At 49.0% G+C, this 20,073-nt stretch overlaps 1 protein-coding gene across 1 annotated transcript; it reads right to left on the bottom strand.

Moving 5' to 3' along the window:
• Window positions 1–1,110: 1,110 nt before the first annotated feature.
• ccr7 (chemokine (C-C motif) receptor 7) lies at window positions 1,111–19,824 on the bottom strand. Its single transcript, XM_038779896.1, has 3 exons — window positions 19,581–19,824; window positions 5,913–5,956; window positions 1,111–2,886 (listed from the first exon to the last, which is right to left on the bottom strand). Exons 1-3 carry the CDS (start codon window positions 19,594–19,596, stop codon window positions 1,771–1,773), a joined length of 1,176 nt encoding a protein of 391 aa, XP_038635824.1. The 5' UTR covers window positions 19,597–19,824; the 3' UTR covers window positions 1,111–1,770.
• Between the last annotated feature and the right edge of the window lie 249 nt (window positions 19,825–20,073).

Here is a 20,073-nt window from a genome sequence, read left to right as displayed (position 1 = left end):
CACTGACTCTCACTGGGATACAGTTCCACACACACTGACTCTCACTGGGATACAGTTCCACACACACTGATTCTCACTGGGATACAGTTCCACACACACTGACTCTCACTGGGATACAGTTCCACACACACTGACTCTCACTGGGATACAGTTCCACACACACTGACCCTCACTGGGATACAGTTCCACACACACTGACTCTCACTGGGATACAGTTCCACACACACTGACTCTCACTGGGGTACAGTTCCACACACACTGACTCTCACTGGAATACAGTTCCACACACACTGACTCTCACTGGGATACAGTTCCACACACACTGACTCTCACTGGGGTACAGTTCCACACACACTGACTCTCACTGGGATACAGTTCCACACACACTGACTCTCACTGGGATACAGTTCCACACACACTGACTCTCACTGGGATACAGTTCCACACACACTGACTCTCACTGGGAAACAGTTCCACACACACTGACTCTCACTGGGATACAGTTCCACACACTGACTCTCACTGGGATACAGTTCCACACACAATGACCCTCACTGGGATACAGTTCCACACACACTGACTCACACACTTAGGGATCTTGACTCTGTATCTAACTTTGTGCTGTACTGGTCCGGGGAGTGTTTGATGGGGACAGTGTAGAGGGAGCTTTACTCTGTATCTAACCCCATGCTGTACCTGTCCTGGGAGTGTTTGATGGGGACAGTGTAGAGGGAGCTTTACTCTGTATCTAACCCCGTGCTGTACCTGTCCTGGGAGTGTTTGATGGGGACAGTGTAGAGGGAGCTTTACTCTGTATCTAACCCAGTGCTGTACCTGTCCTGGGAGTGTTTGATGGGGACAGTGTAGAGGGAGCTTTACTCTGTATCTAACCCCGTGCTGTACCTGTCCTGGGAGCGTTTGTTGGGGACAGTGTAGAGGGAGCTTTACTCTGTATCTAACCCCGTGCTGTACCTGTCCTGGGAGTGTTTGATGGGGACAGTGTAGAGGGAGCTTTACTCTGTATCTAACCCCGTGCTGTACCTGTCCTGGGAGTGTTTGATGGGGACAGTGTAGAGGGAGCTTTACTCTGTATCTAACCCCGTGCTGTACCTGTCCTGGGAGTGTTTGATGGGGACAGTGTAGAGGGAGCTTTCAGCATTGATGTCGATGAACTCATGTGGCTTGGTAATGGTTGAGTAACCATGTTCCAGGTCTCACTGTAGCTCTGTTAAATGGTGGATCAGAACATACACCAATCATTGAAACTCACAGCTTGTTGGCGCTTGATGGGAGGGGAGATCGTTTATAACCGCTCACAAAATACCACAGCTTCTGCAACAAGTAAGACACTAAATGTATTTCACAAACTGAGTCGTGGAGATTCTGTGATGCAAAATATTCTCATTTTGGTTCAGGGCCCTGGATTAGATTGACAGCCCGAATGTCCAATCAGCTTGTGAACAAGACAGAGTTTCAGTGAGAGTAAATCTGAACAGGGAATCTGAAGAATGTTTGTGGATGTTGCGGGTGAAGTTGAAGTGACTGGAGAGTGCCTGTGGCAGCAGTGTGTGAAAAAGGCACTGATGTGATTAATAGCTCAGTGACAGAGGGAGTTAAACTGGGGGCTGCTCTCGGGGTGAATGTTGCTGATGTATTAACATTTTGTGAAAATGCCTCCCTTTGTTTTGGAGGTTCCTTGTCAGATTCTGCGTTACTGCGTACTGTCCAAGCAGCGGGAAATGGTTTGAGTCTCTGATGGGGATTTTGGGTTCAGGGTGAGAAGGTGGTTGTGCTGTCGGTGTCGGTGGCGATGGAGGCCCGCTTGCTGCTCCAGGCGGACCTCAGGTGCGTAGATCTCATCAGCTTCTCGCCGCTCATACAGCCCAACTCCTTCATCAGTTTGAACAGGTCACGGCGGAATTTCACTCCGATGAAAGCATAAAGGAAAGGGTTGAGGCAGCACCTCACATAGGCCAAGCTTTTGGACACATCGATGGCAACATTCATGCGCTTGCTGAAGTCACAGTTTGTGACCGTCGCATTGACATCATTGATGGTGTCTATCAGCATCACACTGTTGTAGGGCAGCTGGAAGAGGAGGAAAACAAGAACCACTGCAATAATCACCTTGATTGCTTTGTTCTTTTCAAAGTTCCTGGCCAACAGTAAGGTTTTAATAATGACACAATAACAGAACAGCATGACGACAAGAGGAATGAAGAATCCCACCGCTAACTGGGTGCCGGCAGTGAAGACGATTGTGCTGTTGTCCAGGTTCATTTTACACAGTGTGCCACTGGTACTCTGCCTTTGGTCAGTGTAGAGGAGTTCAGGCAGGGACAGGAGCAGAGAGAAGAGCCAGACACACACAGACACAACCTTGCTACAGTATACTGCTCTGGAGCGGTGCCTGTGGGCAGAAGCTGCCCGCACAATGGAGAAGTATCTGTCAATGCTGATACACATCAACAGCAGCATGCCACTGAAAAAGCTGACCCGATACAGCACATACACAGCCTTACACATCACCAGGCCAAAGATCCACTGCTTCACAACACTCACTGCCCAAAAGGGCAGGGTCACAAGGAAAAGGAGATCTGCCAGGGCCAAATTCAGCAGGTAAACATCAGTCATTGTCCTCAAGCGTTTGAAGTAAATGTAGGTGATGACAACCAGCCCATTGCCGAAGAATCCCAGCACAGTGATCACCGCATAGATGGAGGGCAGGAAGGACTGGCGGAAAGATCTAATGTCACCTTTTTCACACTGCTGGACAAACTCTCCATAATCCACAACATCCGACTCAGTGAAGTCGTAATCATAATCGTAACTGGTGGTCACGGCGATTGCTGAATCCAACATCGGACCCTCGGTGCAGACACTGAGCTGGAAGAGATACAGCAAAGTAATCAAATAGCAGGACCACCAGATTAACCAAAATCCAACAGGAACATACACGCCTCGCGCTCACTGAGAAAGTTACAGAGACAGAGGTCAACAGCACAATCCAACAAAAACAGCAAATTAACCCTTAACATTACCCAAAACAGAACATTTCAAAGATCTTCATAAAGTTACAAAATTCCTATAGATCTCAAGTCCAGTCACAGTCAGTGTGTGTGGAACTGTATCCCAGTGAGAGTCAGTGTGTGTGGAACTGTACCCCAGTGAGAGTCAGTGTGTGTGGAACTGTATCCCAGTGAGAGTCAGTGTGTGTGGAACTGTATCCCAGTGAGAGTCAGTGTGTGTGGAACTGTATCCCAGTGAGAGTCAGTGTGTGGAACTGTATCCCAGTGAGAGTCAGTGTGTGTGGAACTGTATCCCAGTGAGAGTCAGTGTGTGGAACTGTATCCCAGTGAGAGTCAGTGTGTGTGGAACTGTATCCCAGTGAGAGTCAGTGTGTGAGGAACTGTATCCCAGTGAGAGTCAGTGTGTGTGGAACTGTATCCCAGTGAGAGTCAGTGTGTGAGGAACTGTATCCCAGTGAGAGTCAGTGTGTGTGGAACTGTATCCCAGTGAGAGTCAGTGTGTGTGGAACTGTATCCCAGTGAGGGTCAGTGTGTGTGGAACTGTATCCCAGTGAGAGTCAGTGTGTGTGGAACTGTATCCCAGTGAGAGTCAGTGTGTGTGGAACTGTATCCCAGTGAGAGTCAGTGTGTGTGGAACTGTGTCCCAGTGAGAGTCAGTGTGTGTGGAACTGTATCCCAGTGAGGGTCAGTGTGTGTGGAACTGTATCCCAGTGAGAGTCAGTGTGTGTGGAACTGTATCCCAGTGAGGGTCAGTGTGTGTGGAACTGTATCCCAGTGAGAGTCAGTGTGTGTGGAACTGTCTCCCAGTGAGAGTCAGTGTGTGTGGAACTGTATCCCAGTGAGAGTCAGTGTGTGTGGAACTGTATCCCAGTGAGAGTCAGTGTGTGGAACTGTACCCCAGTGAGAGTCAGTGTGTGTGGAACTGTATCCCAGTGAGAGTCAGTGTGTGTGGAACTGTACCCCAGTGAGAGTCAGTGTTTGTGGAACTGTATCCCAGTGAGAGTCAGTGTGTGTGGAACTGTATCCCAGTCAGAGTCAGTGTGTGTGGAACTGTATCCCAGTGAGAGTCAGTGTGTGTGGAACTGTCTCCCAGTGAGAGTCAGTGTGTGTGGAACTGTATCCCAGTGAGAGTCAGTGTGTGGAACTGTATCCCAGTGAGAGTCAGTGTGTGTGGAACTGTATCGCAGTGAGAGTCAGTGTGTGTGGAACTGTCTCCCAGTGAGAGTCAGTGTGTGTGGAACTGTATCCCAGTGAGAGTCAGTGTGTGTGGAACTGTATCCCAGTGAGAGTCAGTGTGTGTGGAACTGTATCCCAGTGAGAGTCAGTGTGTGTGGAACTGTATCCCAGTGAGAGTCAGTGTGTGGAACTGTACCCCAGTGAGAGTCAGTGTGTGTGGAACTGTATCCCAGTGAGAGTCAGTGTTTGTGGAACTGTATCCCAGTGAGAGTCAGTGTGTGTGGGACTGTATCCCAGTGAGAGTCAGTGTGTGTGGAACTGTATCCCAGTCAGAGTCAGTGTGTGTGGAACTGTATCCCAGTGAGAGTCAGTGTGTGTTCTGTGCGGAGTCTGCACATCCTCCCCGTGTCTGCGTGGGTTTCCTCCGGGTGCCCCGGTTTCCTCCCACAGTCCAAAGATGTGCAGGTTAGGTGGAGATACAGGGATAGGGCAGAGGAAGCTCTTTCAGAGGGTTGGTGCAGACTCAATGGGCTGAATGGCCTCCTCCTGCACTGTAGCGATTCTATGATTCTCCTAATCCTCCCTCCCCTCCTGCTCCCTAATATCAGCGACACAATCTGTGTTGGGATCTGTGAAGGTGTCTCTTGTTCTACAATCTCACCACCACATCCTGCCTCACACTACACTCTAACCATGCACTGCACTGAATGACTGACTGCAATAAGCTGATACTTTCTCTGTGCTACTCTGACGTTCCCACCCTCAGCGCCCTGAGCAGGAAGATTGAGATCTTTTGATTAATTGGCCATGACCATCCACACAACCAGAGTCACCATTCTGCCCCTTGCTGCTGCTCAATCCACAATCCCACTGCCCTCCTCCCTCCCCATAACCTGTACCTTCCACTGCCATACATCCTCACCCAAATTCTGCAGGCCAGTGCCTCTGCCTGCTGGCAGTGCTTTTCAAAAAGAAATCTCCAAACTCTCCCTTTGCTCTCCGATTAACAAGTTTAAAATGATGTAACTTTTTTTCCGACTCCCCAAACATGAACAGACTTTTCCAGTGCTCCATGTGGATGCAGAATTTCAATTCTTCATTATAACCCTCTGATGCAACCATCAATTCAACCAGAGACATGAGTTGGAGTAAACTGTGGCTTTAATCGGCTTACAACTGAGCCTGCCTGCGACTATGCTGAACTGAGGGCGGACTTGCAGGGCCGCAGCACTTATACATCCTGAAGGGGGCGGAGCCCTGTACATGCTCCTCGACTCCCCCTGTGGGCAGAGCCGCGCAACGGCTCACAGATGGAGCCCACAGGGACACAGTAATGTACAGTGTGAATTATAGTGGTTACACATTCACCACACCCTCACTGCTCTAGTGCAAAGTTACTAGCACAGAGTAAACTCCCTCTCCACTGTCCCCATCAAACACTCCCAGGACAGGTACAGCACGGGGTTAGATACAGAGTAAAGCTCCCTCTACACTGTCCCCATCAAACACTCCCAGGACAGGTACAGCACGGGGTTAGATACAAAGTAAACTCCCTCTACACTGTCCCCATCAAACACTCCCAGGACAGGTACAGCACGGGGTTAGATACAGAGTAAAGCTCCCAGTATCACAGTGCATACTCAAACTAAGATTAGTCACTACCTCATGTCTGTCGCTGTTGATAATCAAAATAAAGATGTCACTTACCTGAGACATTATGCCCAGACTGAGGAAGACTTGCAAAACAGAACCTGCCGAGAGAGAATGCAAGTGTGAAACAGTGAGCCTGATCTTTGTCACTGATCTGATCAAATTGTTGCTGGCCCTGAGGTGCTGTGATTATTGGGCTGCAGTGCAGTCTCTCTCCCCTTTAGTATTTGAGAGAACAAAAACAAATCAAGGACTTCGCTACCTTGTCCGAAATACACAGACATATACATTGTCTTGATTCCCCTGTGCAGCCTTCTTTCAGGTCCCAGCTGGGATTCCCAATCATGTCCCAGCTGGGATTCCCAATCATGTCCCAGCTGGGATTCCCAATCATGTCCCAGCTGGGATTCCCAATCCTGTCCCAGCTGGGATTCCCAATCCTGTCCCAGCTGGGATTCCCAATCATGTCCCAGCTGGGATTCCCAATCATGTCCCAGCTGGGATTCCCAATCATGTCCCAGCTGGGATTCCCAATCATGTCCCAGCTGGGATTCCCAATCCTGTCCCAGCTGGGATTCCCAATCATGTCCCAGCTGGGATTCCCAATCATGTCCCAGCTGGAATTCCCAATCCTGTCCCAGCTGGGATTCCCAATCATGTCCCAGCTGGGATTCCCAATCATGTCCCAGCTGGGATTCCCAATCATGTCCCAGCTGGGATTCCCAATCATGTCCCAGCTGGGATTCCCAATCATGTCTGTATCCATTCCTGTTGCTTTTATTTCATCGTTCCCTGCCTCAGTCTGCTCACAGGGAAATGAATAATGTGTTAAAAAGAGGACCAAATGATCTCAAATGGAGTTCACTTTGGACCAAACGAGAGTATTTTCTATTTGGTGAGATGTGGTTGCATTGACCCTGTTCCCCTGAATGTAGACGGGATGGCATGATGTGCGTTCAAGATAATTTAGGAGCTCAGCCATGTTCATCGAGAGAAACTGTTACTGCGGGGGGGGGGGGGGGGGGGGGCAGAGGAGGGTCCAGAACAAGGGGTAGAACCTTCAAATTGGACCCAGGATGTTCAGGGTGATGTTCGGAAGCACTTCCTCACTCAGAGGGGATTGGAAATCCCCAAAAAGCCGTTGAGGGTGAAACGGTATCCTGAAAACTGTAGAACTGAGACTGATGGACTTCTGTTGGGCAAAGAGATTGTGGAACCAAGCTCGGTTGGTGCAGCGAAGATACAAATCAGGCAGGTCATCTGTCCACATACCTGCCCTGGGACTATTTCACTTGTGCCTGATCCACACTGTCCTTCGAACCATAGAACTATAGAAATGTTACAGCACAGAAGGAGGCCATTCGGCCCAGCTTGTCTGTGACAGCCCTAGGACACCTAGGTGCCCTTTCTAATCCCATCTTCCTGCTCACAGCCCATAGCTCTGAAGCTTCCAGCATTTAACGTACAGATCCAGGTACTTTCCAAAAAGAGTTAAAAGGTTAAAAAGTTTTAAAGTTTTAAAAGAGTTTACGGTCTCTGCCTCCACCACCAACTCGGGCAGCAAATTCCAAACTCCCACTACCCTCTGCGTAAAAAAGCTCTTCCTCATGTCCCCTCTGCACCTTCTGCCACTTATCTTGAATCCTGTCCACTCTATCTCTTCCCCTCATAATTTTGTACGCTTGATGTAAAGAGTTAAAATGTTCCCTTGGCTGCTACACAAGTGAACTGAAAACGTGAAGAGAAATGTGCAGGTGTATGTGCAGAGATGGCTTTACAATCAGATGCTTCCTGCTGCATCCTGTTAGCTGCTTATCTGATCAACAGCGGAGTCAGGCAGACATCAGCGGTGCAGACTGGGGCACAGAATAAAGTCTCAGAGTGTGTCGAGTAATCACATTGCATTGATCTAACATTGTTACTGGCGGGGAGATGCCTATCAGTGAAGACAGGATGAGTTTCTCTCCATTAATGAAAAGAAAAAATGAAAACCGCTTATTGTCACGAGTAGGCTTCAATGAAGTTACTGTAAAAAGCCCCTAGTCGCCACATTCCGGCGAAACTTTATTGTTTGAGTACAAATCCACTATTTCCTTGAAATGGACAAAAGCAGTAAACAGTTTCTCTTCACTCTCTTCGAACTGAATGGAGATTGAAATAACTCATGAGGGTGGGGAAAGACACGGTGCAGGGTGGGGATTTGGGGGGGGGGGGGGGGGGGGGGTTGGCGGGACGCACAGAATCCTGGCCATGGAGTAGAGATGGACAAATGGGGGCAGGAAAGTTATTAACCAAAGGACACGGATCTAAAGCAATTGGGAAAAGAACAAGAGGTGACATTGAAGAATTTTACCTCAGGTCAGGAAACCCCACTGTTGGCATCATCAAAAGTGGGGCTTAATCCCGTGAGGGCCTTGGTGCTGTTGATATCTGATTGGCGGTCTGCCTCTGCAAACTGCCCGCTCAATCAGAGGGTCGACTGTGCAGCACCTTTGACAACATCACCCACAAAGATGGGCACTGCTGTGGGTGCAGAGAGGGTGCCATGTCCAGACAGGCCGTGGCTCGCGACTGAAGGGTGACCCCTCCAGCTGCAGAGTCTCCAAGGTTTGGTGGCCATTGCTGCTGGGGCAGGCTGGGGGCTTGGTGGAGTAGCTGGAAAGGAGACCCCCCTCCCCTGGGAACGCACTGAGTGACCACCACAGTTTATCTTGCAATCCACACATTGGGAACCTGTGTCAATGACAGTAAAATCCTAGCCTCGTTGTATAATACCCATTATTTGGCCAGTTTGTGAAAGAATTTGGCAATCTGCCTATGGGTGATGGGTTGTTCCTGCTTCTATGAGTTTCCCCAGGAGGCAGAATGACACCGAGTTTCCTTCCAACATCTTCCACCAGCATTTTACCAAAGCTCCCATCTCCCCGCAGGCCCAGATCTCCATTCCCGCTATCCTGCCCAGCGTATCAGGTAGGGAGTTGTTACAATTGTAAATGTAAGACCTGGGAACAAATTCAGTAGCAACTTTCAAAAGAGAATTGGGAAAATATTCAAAAGGAAAGATTTACGGGGTTTTCAGGAAAGAGCAGGAAAGTGGGGCTCATCGAAGACAGCACAAACATATTGGGCCAAATGGCCTTCTTCAGCGCTGTGGCAAGACAATGATTCCTGAAACTGAGACCAAAACACTTTGCGTTTTCTGTCAGTCATACAGAGAAAATCTCAAACATGTCATGTTCTTGTTATTGACAATCGTTTAACTGCTCTGATCACTGTTTTACCAGAAATTATCTCCTGTTTCACTGGGCCCAGTTATTCAGATATTCTCTGTGGAGGGGAAACACCAAGTCACAGATGCTGTAACAGGATAACTGGTTTGTGTGATTGGCATTGAGAATTAAACAACAACTCGGTTATGCATTTTCCATATGTCACAGCAAAGGTTTAATCTGCGGGTTTCCTGCAAGGCTAAAGCCCTCTTTTTCTGTAAATAGGCCCAAATAAAATGCCTCAAAATAACTCAAAATATAGTTCCAGTGATAACGAAGCCTTAATTACTTTACTGGGTAAAATAAAATTAATAATAATAGAGAGAAAGAGGAAAGTTAGAAAGAGAGGAAGCAGGTGGGGCTAACGCTAGGAATAGTCAAAGAGTTTTACAGCACAGGATGAGGCCCTTCAGCCCATCGTGTCTGTGCCAGCCATCAAGCGCCTATCCATTCTAATCCCATTTTCCAACCATTGATCCGTGGCCCTGTACCCTGGGGCATTTCAAACACTCATCTAAATACCTCTTACATGTTGTGAGGGTTCCTGCCTCTTACCACCCTCTCAGGCAGCAAGTTCCAGATTCCCACCACCCTCTGGGTAAAAAGGTTTTTTCCCCAAAGCCCCTCTGAATCTCCAGCCCGTTACCGTAAATCTCTGCCCCCTCGTCATTGACCCCTGAGGGAAAAAGGTTATTCTGTCTACCCTATCTGTGTCTCTCATAATTCTGTACACTTAGATGAGGTCCCCCCTCAGCCTTCTCTACTCCAAGGAGAACAACCCCAGCCTAACCAGCTTCTCCCCATAGCTGAGACACTCCAGCCCAGGCAACATCCTGGTGAATCTCCTCTGCACCCTCTCCAGCGCAATCACATCCTTCCTATAGAGTGGCGACGAGAACTGCACACAGTACTCCAGCTGTGGCCTCACCAGTGTTTTATACATCATCACCTTCCTGCTCTTATATTCTATGCCTCAGTTAATAAAGGCAAGTATCCCATCTGCCTCCTTAACCACCTTAACTACCTCCCCTATGGACAGGCACCCAAGGACCCTCTGGTCCTATTCTGGTCGACTGTCATAACTTTTGTTCAAGATGTCCTGAGGAAACTTTCCATGAGAGACAGAGTAAAGAGGAAATAAAAGATTTTGCACTCGTATAGCATCTTTCCCATCCTAAAGTCATTTATTTAATTGTTGTTTGTGGGAGTCCTGTTTCTAATCTTTCAACACATCAGAAACACTTCATTGGCTGCAAAGCAGCCAATGAAGTGTTTCTGATGTGTTGAAAGATTAGAAACAGGACTCCCACAAACAACAATTAAATAAATGACGAGATTACTTGTTTACTGATGATGGTCAGGGAATAAATATTGGCCCCAAGACAGCAGGAAGAATGGCCTTGCTCATCAAGGTCACGCCATTGGGCCTTTTACACCCATCCGAGAGAGCCTCAGAGCCACAGGGGCTACCTGTGACAGCACCCCCAGCACACTCCCCCAGGGGAAAGCTGCCATCCTCCCCAAGAACCATGAGCTGCTCCCCCCCAACTTTGACAGACAGCTGACTCACATAACCCAGTAATCCTTCTTTATACATGGGTGCAGATGGTGAGTATCAGCTGGATGTTTAACTGTGGAAGCATCACAGCTGAGTCTAACCGCACAGGTTGCCTGCCGCTTCCCTGCATGTTTTGCTGTATTGTGATTGGGTTCAGAAACCCCAGTGTTCTCCCCAACTTGACGCAAGGTCACTGTGAGATCAATTGCAGGGGCAAAGCTATGAATAACATCTATTAAGATCAATGAATGTTCACACAGTGGGGTTGGCAGCATCAGAACATTAGAACATATGGAGCTGGATTCTCCCAAAATGTGACTATGTCCCCACGCCGGCGTTTTACTCCAGAAATTCCTTCCAAAAAGTTGAACGAATTCAATGCCCTGCAGGGGGCTAGCAGGGACCCAGAGTAAATCTCGCAGCTTTTGCTGCAGATATGGGCCCCCGTGTATCCAGGTCGGAATAGGCCCATGTGCACGCCGGTGGCCTCTAGCGGCTGCACCGTGCTCCATGGTAGACTCGGTCCGCAGCGCCAATCAAAAAAAAATAAACCCCTAATCGGCTGTGCGCCCAAGCCCCCGACCGCCGGCAATAGGTGGTTAGTTCCACACCATCGGGAACCCAGCCGGTTGGGAGTGGAGGTTTGCTGGGCGTGCCTCTGCCAATAGGCTCCAGCCGCGCGCCGTAGTGTTCTAGAGAATCACAGGCCGGGCCCGATTATGGCGTCAGGTACTGCGGAGAATCCAGCCCATGGTTTTGAGAATACAGCCGATCTCCTTAGAATGAGCAAAATGTTGACGGGTCAGGGCTGATCGGCCTTCCCCCTGATGGAGTTGGATCACTGCTGAAACTGAGACACTTAGAAAACTCATACAGATATGGCAGGGTGATACTGCTGCCTCACCCAGGTCCGATTCCCGGCTTGGGTCTCTGTCTGTGCGGAGTCTGCACGTTCTCCCTGTGTCTGTGTGGGTTCCCCCGGGTGCTCCGGTTTCCTCCCACAGTCCAAAGATATGCAGGTTAGGTGGGGATGGGGGGGGTCCAGGTAGTGTGCTCGTTCAGAGCATTGGTGCAGACTTGATGGGCCGAAAGGCCTCATTCTGCACTGTAGGGATTCCATGGTTGGCAACAAGTGCGATATTGAGAGTCCTTTGGTGCAACTCAGCAGACAGGTGGTATCTCTCTGCCACTTTGGGATGCTGGCTATTTTACCAAACTAGAAGCTTTGAAATTCTGAGCACCCGTCACATATTCTGTAACTGCCGTCTTCCAGATTTTGCAATATTTATCCTAATGACACTCTGAATCTTTTACTACGGAATGTCCTTGGCCATTATTTGGGATTTGTGCAAATTCAGGCAAAATTCCCGGTTTCGCCAGGCAGACTTTGCTGAAGGAGTGATAGAGGGATGGGGATAGGGGTAGGGATGGGGATGGGGATGGGGGTAGAGATGGGGATGGGGATGGGGATAGGGATGGGGATGGGGATCGGGATAGGGGTAGGGATGGGGATCGGGATAGGGGTAGGGATGGGGATCGGGATAGGGGTAGGGATGGGGATCGGGATAGGGATAGGGATTGGGATAGGGATAGGGATCGTTATAGGGATGGGGATCGGGATAGTGATGGGGATCGGGATAGGGATAGGGATGGGGATCGGGATAGTGATGGGGATCGGGAAAGGGGTAGGGATGGGGTTCGGGATAGGGATAGGGATGGGGGTAGGGATGGGTTCGGGATAGGGGTAGGGATGGGGATCGGGATGTGGTAGGGATGGGGATCGGGGTAGGGGTAGGGATGGGGATCGGGATAGGGATAGGGATGGGGATCGGGATAGGGATGGGGATCGGGATCGGGATAGGGATGGGGATCGGGATAGGGGTAGGGATGGGGATGGGGATAGGGGTAGGGATGGGGATGGGGATAGGGGTAGGGATGGGGATCGGGATAGGGGTAGGGATGGGGATCGGGATAGGTGTAGGGATGGGGATCGGGATGGGGGATTGCTGTGCCAGAGGGAAGGCAGGAACTTGTGTCCGAGTCAGATTGGGTATCTTTTCACCCAGAAATCTTCCTGGTTTAACAAACTGTGGTAGGTGCTACGGCAAAGAAAAGGAGGGAGAAAGTGATAGAAGGAAAAACGAAGAGAGGGAATGAAGGAGATAGCAGAGAAACAATGAGAGGGAGTGATAGAGAAACAGCAAGAATCAAGGCAATCAAGAGGACACTGGCTGATTATTTGAATAGAAACAATGTGCAGGGGTATGGGGAAAAGGCAGGGGAACGGCACTCAGTCATGCTGCTCATCAGGAGGGGCACTGTGGATATGATGGGCCAAATGGCCTCCTTCTGCACCGTAACAATTCAGTGCTTTTGTGATTCTGCTAAGGCAATGAAAGATTTGAACAGAAGAAAAGTGAAAAACAGATAGAGCAAGAATAATGAGAGAAATGTAAAATGAGAAATGGAGACATAATGAGAATTAGTCAAAGAGAGAATCAGAGGCAAGTCATGAACATCAAACACTGAGGCTGAAATAGAAAATGTGAACGGTGGAAAAATGGAAAATGAGACAGACAAGAAGGCGTGAGAACGGCAGCAGACAAGAGAGAGAATCAAACTGGCATTGAGAGAGAAGACAGCACGGAGAAGAGAGAATGAGAGAATCAATCACAGATAGAAATAAAGATTGAGTGAGACATTGAGAAAGAAACAAGAGTTGAGAGAAACTCTGAATTAAAGAAGACAAAATGAGAGACACTGGCAGTAGAGTTTTAGACGAGCCTGGAGTGGAATATGGATCCTGCCTGTCAGACTATTTAGATTAAGATTGGGTGAGAGTTTCAGCAGCAGATGATGCAGGGGAGGAACAGGCAACGGTACAGACGTGGAGTAGATACAGGCAACGGTACAGATGTGGAGTAGATACAGACAACGGTACAGACGTGGAGTAGATACAGGCAATGGTATAGACGTGGAATAGAGACAAACAACATTAAAGGTGTGGAGTAGATACAGATAATGTTACAGGTGTGGAGTAGAGACGGGCAGTGTTACAGACATGGAGTATGCACAGACAATGTTACAGATGTGGAGTGGAGACAGGCAATGTTACAGATGTGGAGTGGAGACAGGCAATGTTACAGATGTGGAGTGGAGACAGGCAATGCTACAGATGTGGAGGAGGGGATCTTGCAAGTAGATATAGTAATAATAATCTTTATTATTGTCACAAGTAGGCTTACATTAGCACTGCAATGAAGTTACTGTGAAGAGCCCCTAGTTGCCACATTCCGGCCCCTGTTCGGGTACACAGAGGGAGAATTCAGAATGTCCAATTCACCTAACAAATATGGGATTGAGTCTGAACTCAGAACAAAGAGGACGTTAAGGCCACACGCGGTGTGGCTCTGTCTTTGGCAGTGGCCGCGGAGAGATATGGTTTTGGTGGTGAGGGAGTGGAGTTTGTTGCTGTAACTAAACACGTTGCTTCAGTTCCTCCAGAGTATAGCAGCTTGCGAATGAATGTCAGACATTACCTACTCAATCCTCACTGCCTTACACTCAGAGTCTGCCCTCGCTGCCCTCACTACCCCTCACTTCGCTGCCCTCACACCCCCTCGCTGTCCTCACTCCCCCTCACCTCGCTGCCCTCACACCCCCTCGCTGTCCTCAATCCCCCTCACCTCGCTGCCCTCGCTGCCCTCACCTCGCTGCCCTCACACCCCCTCGCTGCCCTCACTACCCCTCACCTCGCTGCCCTCACTCCCCCTCACCTCGCTGCCCTCACTACCCCTCACCTCGCTGCCCTCACTCCCCCTCACCTCGCTGCCCTCACTCCCCCTCACCTCGCTGTCCTCACACCCCCTCACCTCGCTGTCCTCACTCCCCCTCACCCTCGCTGCCCTCACCCTCCCTCACCTCGCCTCCCTCACACTCACTCACCTCGCTGCCCTCACACCCCCTCACCTCGCTGCCCTCACACCCCCTCACCTCGCTGCCCTCACACTCCCTCACCTCGCTGCCCTCACCCTCCCTCACCTCGCCTCCCTCACACTCACTCACCTCGCTGCCCTCACACCCCCTCACCTCGCTGTCCTCACACCCCCTCACCTCGCTGCCCTCACACTCCCTCACCTCGCTGCCCTCACACTCACTCACCTCGCTGCCCTCACACTCCCTCACCTCGCTGCCCTCACACTCACTCACCTCGCTGCCCTCACTCCACCTCACCTCGCTGCCCTCACTCCCCCTCACCTCGCTGCCCTCACACTCACTCACCTCGCTGCCCTCACTCCCCCTCACCTCGCTGCCCTCACACTCACTCACCTCGCTGCCCTCACTCCACCTCACCTCGCTGCCCTCACTCCCTCTCACCTCGCTGCCCTCACACTCACTCACCTCGCTGCCCTCACTCCCCCTCACCTCGCTGTCCTCGGTAATGGCAGCTTCCTTATGAGTAAATATACAGCGGTAATGGTTCAGTAATGGAAAGTGAAGCCATTACACCTGTCGCTATAGCTGCCATTGAATAGTGGGACCAAGAGAACTCTTCTCTTGAACTTCAAACGGGAAGAGTGACATTGGAGGGAGCTGACAGAAATGGGATGCTCAGTTAGACACAATTAAAAATGAACAGCTAGAGCTCTTTATTAGTCAGATTAGAGGTTGAACGGTAGCTGGGACAGTGAATAGGGATTAAAGTTTGAGATTGAGGCTGGAAAACTGGAACTGGAGCCGGGTTTGGGGGCGGCTGGGGGTTTGTTTAGAGGATTGGGGCTGGGAGTTGAGACGGTTGCTATAAGACTGTGTAAAGAGAGTCCTGTTATTATTCACAGTTGCCGTTGAGTATCTGGGACTCTCCCATTTGAAGATTTATAAGAATTGATCAGATAACTGTCATGAACTTTGAGAGTCAGACCAAGCTCTCACTTTTCAGAAGCCACGGGCCATTTACCAGTGAAGATCAGGTAAGATGCTGAAAGTAACCACAGGCATTAGTGATTCATGCTGCTTACTTCCTGCTGTGTATAAGGACATGCAAACTGTCTAACCACAACCTAAACTTCATAATCAGCTCAGTCTGTGCAGTGAACGGGGTACAAGGGGAGTGAGGCATGGAAACATCACCAACTGGAAGCACAGAAAGGGGGTGACAGTAACTCCCTAATCGCGTGCACTCGGTATGAGAATCGGAATGAGCGACAGCTCCTATACCAGGGGTGGGCAAACTATGGCCCGCGGGCCGCATGCGGCCCGCCAAAGGTCTTTATGCGGCCCACCAAGTCACTAAAAAAAAACTTTAAAAAAAAATTTTTTTTTTAATTTTTAATTATTTTTTTTAAGGTTAATGGGGGGGGGCTGTTGGGTTACTTACTGGTATAGGGTGGATACGTTGACTTGAGTAGGGTGATAATTGCTCGGCACAACATCGAGGGCCGAAGGGCCTGTTCTGTGCTGTACTGTTCTATGTTCTATATGAGGCGCCCAGAATCATAACCGGGTGAAGTAATTATTTTACTTAATATACTATGCGGCCCTTTAAAATTGTGAATTTCTGAATGTGGCCCTTGCACGGAAAAGTTTGCCCACCCCTGTCCTATACCAAGGGCGGTGAGCAGGTGTCACACACAAATTCCCCAGTGTCCAAGAAAAGTTAGTGGAAGATCCAGGCTTATTCACTGGGGCTGGGACATCTTGTCAATCTGTGAATACCTGCTTTAAACTGAATACGTACTGCTTTCAATTAACGTCTCAATGCTGAGGAAGCATCAATAATCAAAGTCTCATTACTATTGCGTGGGCATTTCTGTGATTTCGCTATCTGCCAGACACTTCTGAAAAGGACATTGACACTGGGTTTTAATAAATAGCTGATTAATTCACGCAAACTTTAGTCTATCACAGTCAGTGACATAGTTAAACATTCCTGCTGTCGCTTCTCCGTCTTTTGGCTAAGGTGAGCGTGAGGTCAGGTCTAATGCCTGCATCTGGTACGTCTCTGTTGGGGGGGGACCATGAATTGGATTCAATTTGGAGGGTCAGCAGACCCTCCAATGGTTTAAAAGGTTTTCATTTCAGTTGAATGGGGGGTGGGAAGGGAAGTGGGGATGAGATAGAGTTGGGTCTGTTGACTCAAAAGCTGATTGCAGGCAGCCACAGGGGCAGGCGGGAATTGAGGTGGGCTCGGTAAAAGACCACCTTGGTTCTCAGGGACTTCATTCCTGTTGTCTTAATAGCTGTTATGAAATGAAATGAAATGAAAATCGCTTTTTGCCACGAGTAGGCTTCAAATGAAGTTACTGTGAAAAGCCCCTAGTCGCCACATTCCGGCACCTGTCCGGGGAGGCTGGTACAGGAATCGAACCGTGCTGCTGGCCTACTTGGTCTGCTTTAAAAGCCAGCGATTTAGCCCAGTGAGCTAAACCAGTGTTAGGTACTCAACCTCTCACCCCCTCAACCCTCCGCAGCCCACCCCCACGTTGCCTTACAACCATTGACCACCTCCAGAAACTCACCCAGGATCCACTATGGGAAGACCTCAGGGGCTATATGGAAATGAAAAATCTATTCTTGTAAAAAATTAATACAGATCTCATTCATAGAGAACTAATATTAAAAAAATCTCCCATCCATGACCCATTTACATCTTTTAAATCCGTTCACATGGTTAAACTGTTATAAAAACAATCAATCTTCTCTTCAGTAGCTACAACGAAGATAGATAATCCTTTAATAGCCTCTTTAAACTGTCAATGAAACTGTGAACTCAGAACCCCCTGCTGAGATAATTGTATATTTTGAAATTCAACCAAGAATTCATAATAACATAATAACAGCCCATGGGAAATATCAACATGGATTTCTATTGAAACTGTTGAACAGGTGTGTCATGCGTTTTTCTAACCTACACCAGATGGTCTGTCAATCAAAGCAATCCAACAGATGGGTTTTTTCAGCACTTACTGACAAGCCTGTTGTTTCAGGGTTTAAAAATAGTGAAACTATGGTCTGTTGGCACTCAAGGCCAAGATGTTCTGCCCCGTTCTCATCAGGTGGGTTTTGCGAAGAGAACAGAAAAAAAACGTTCAATTAGCAGGGCCACATGACAGAATCACCCACCCACGACAAAAATCCATCCATGGCGGCATGTTGTCAGAACGATGTGAAGAGCAACTGGTCTCTAAGGGTGTGCGCCTGGCAAGCAGACCTCCCATAGGAGCTCAATTGGGTTCAGCACTCAGGTGAAGAGGGGCGGGCATGGGCAGTGTCTGGGTAGTGCCAGATGGTGCTGTGATGGCACCAGGAGATGCCAGTTGTGGTGTCTGGGGGGGGGGGGGAGAGGTGCACCTGGTGAACTGGGTTGTGCGCTGGTCACTGGGACAGCCTTCAAACATGGCACCTGGATCTTCATCTGATTTGCTGGTGGGGCAGGCGAATCAGAGTCCGGCTCACTAGAGGTACATCAGGGGAGGGATGGCTTATTTTCAAAGTGCTGCACTCTGTGGCTCAGCCACCCAACATCGGTCTTTTCCAACATGACCCCGTCAAGTTTAGGTTTCAGCCCGCTACCCTCTTCCAACCTGTTGGCAAAAATGGGATCTATTGGGAATGGGGTCTGGACTGCTGCATCCAGATCCCATTTGTCGTTTTTATTGTCTGCAGTATCTTCCCCAATCCACTGAAGTCCTGCCCTGAGGCTTCTGCAGTGAGTAACTCACCTCCTGACTCCCCAAAGCCTGTCCACCATCTACAAGGCACAAGTCAGGAGTGTGATGGACTCTCCACTTGCCTGGATGAGAGCAGCTCCAACAACACTCCAGAAGCTCGACACCATCCAGGACAAAGCAGCCCCGCTTGATTGGCACCAATTCCACAAACATTCACTTCCTCCACCACTTGTACACAATGGCAGCGTGTGTACCTTACACGAGACACGCTGCATGAACTCACCAAGGTTCCTTAGGCAGCACCAACCAAACCCACATGTCTTACTAACTAGAAGGAGAGGGGCAGCAGATACCTAGGAACCAAACCACCTGGAAGTTAACCTCCAAGTCACTCAGTATCCTGGCTTGGAAATGTATCCAGCTGTTCCTTCACCATCACTGGGTGACAATCCTGGAAGTCCCTCTCTAACAGCACAGTGGGTGTACCTACACCCCACAGACTGCAACAGCTGAGGGAGGGACCTCATCAGCACCTTCTCAAGTGCAATTAGGGATGGGCAATGAATGCTGGGCCAGCCAGTGACACCCACACGCCTCTGACAAAGAAGGAAAGTTTGCCATTATTCACTGATTCAGTTTTGCTAAACAACTGGTTTAGCTTCCTGGGCTAAATCGCTGGCTTTTAAAGCAGACCAAGCAGGTCAGCAGCACGGTTCGATTCCCGTACCAGCCTCCCCGGACAGGTGCCAGAATGTGGCGACTAGGGGCTTTTCACAGTAACTTCATTGAAGCCTACTCATGACAATAAGCGATTTTCATTTTCATTTTCATTTCATCCGGAACAAATATAACATTCGGCTGGGTAGGGAATCTGGACTGGGTGAGGAAATTCACTTAGAATTCCCATTTTAGTGATGCATATTTAATTTTAATATTCACCTACATAATATATAATGATATTAATCTCTGCACAGATTTGCTGTCAATATTTTCCTTTTATAAATTCCTTTGTCTACATTTACAATGGTGATTTCCCATGTAAACAAATGCTGCAATTACACCCGCCCACAAATGTAACAATTACAAAATCACCCCTACTAGTTTGCTTGCACTCCTGTTGTCTAGATTCAGTGCTCGAGGATGTTAAATTATTTTCGAGTAACGTTTGCCTGACAGAGGTATGTCAGATATCTGTTCACATTCAGAAGTAGAAGACAATTGTACTTACCACTGGATCCAGCCATGATTCTCTCAGTAAAGCTGCAGGGTGTCAGTGAAGTCTTTAGGCACACGGAGGAATGACTGTTCTGTCCCTTCAATGTGATCGAGTCAGATCCTGGGACCTCTTGGAATCCCAAGAATTCTGATTTTCTCCCCCTGGCTCTGCCTCTCACTCTTCAAATCTGTAACTTTTTCTGAGGGCTGTGAAATTCTGCTTCTGCTGTCCTGTCAGGGTTGACGCTCTCTGATTGCTAGCGTGCTGTTTCACCACAGGAGTGAACTGCTGAATATCGTCATTCTCTGACAAGCTGTAGGTTAATAAAATGAGGCAGAGCTGGTGAGGGAGGTGGGATGTTCAGGGACTTCCCTCTCAGCTGATGAGAAAGGCAACGTGATTTCTGTAGTTCACAAGTGGCTGAGGAACAGGATTAACTGAGGTCAATTGGACATTAGGGACAGTCCAAACTTCTCCAGCCTGGGTGATACAGAATTTCTGGTAC

This window comes from Scyliorhinus canicula, chromosome 19 (assembly GCF_902713615.1).
Source record: "Scyliorhinus canicula chromosome 19, sScyCan1.1, whole genome shotgun sequence".
Classification (NCBI taxonomy): domain Eukaryota; kingdom Metazoa; phylum Chordata; class Chondrichthyes; order Carcharhiniformes; family Scyliorhinidae; genus Scyliorhinus; species Scyliorhinus canicula.
Note: the sequence above shows the minus strand (reverse complement) of the source record. Positions and strands in the feature narration are given on the sequence as shown.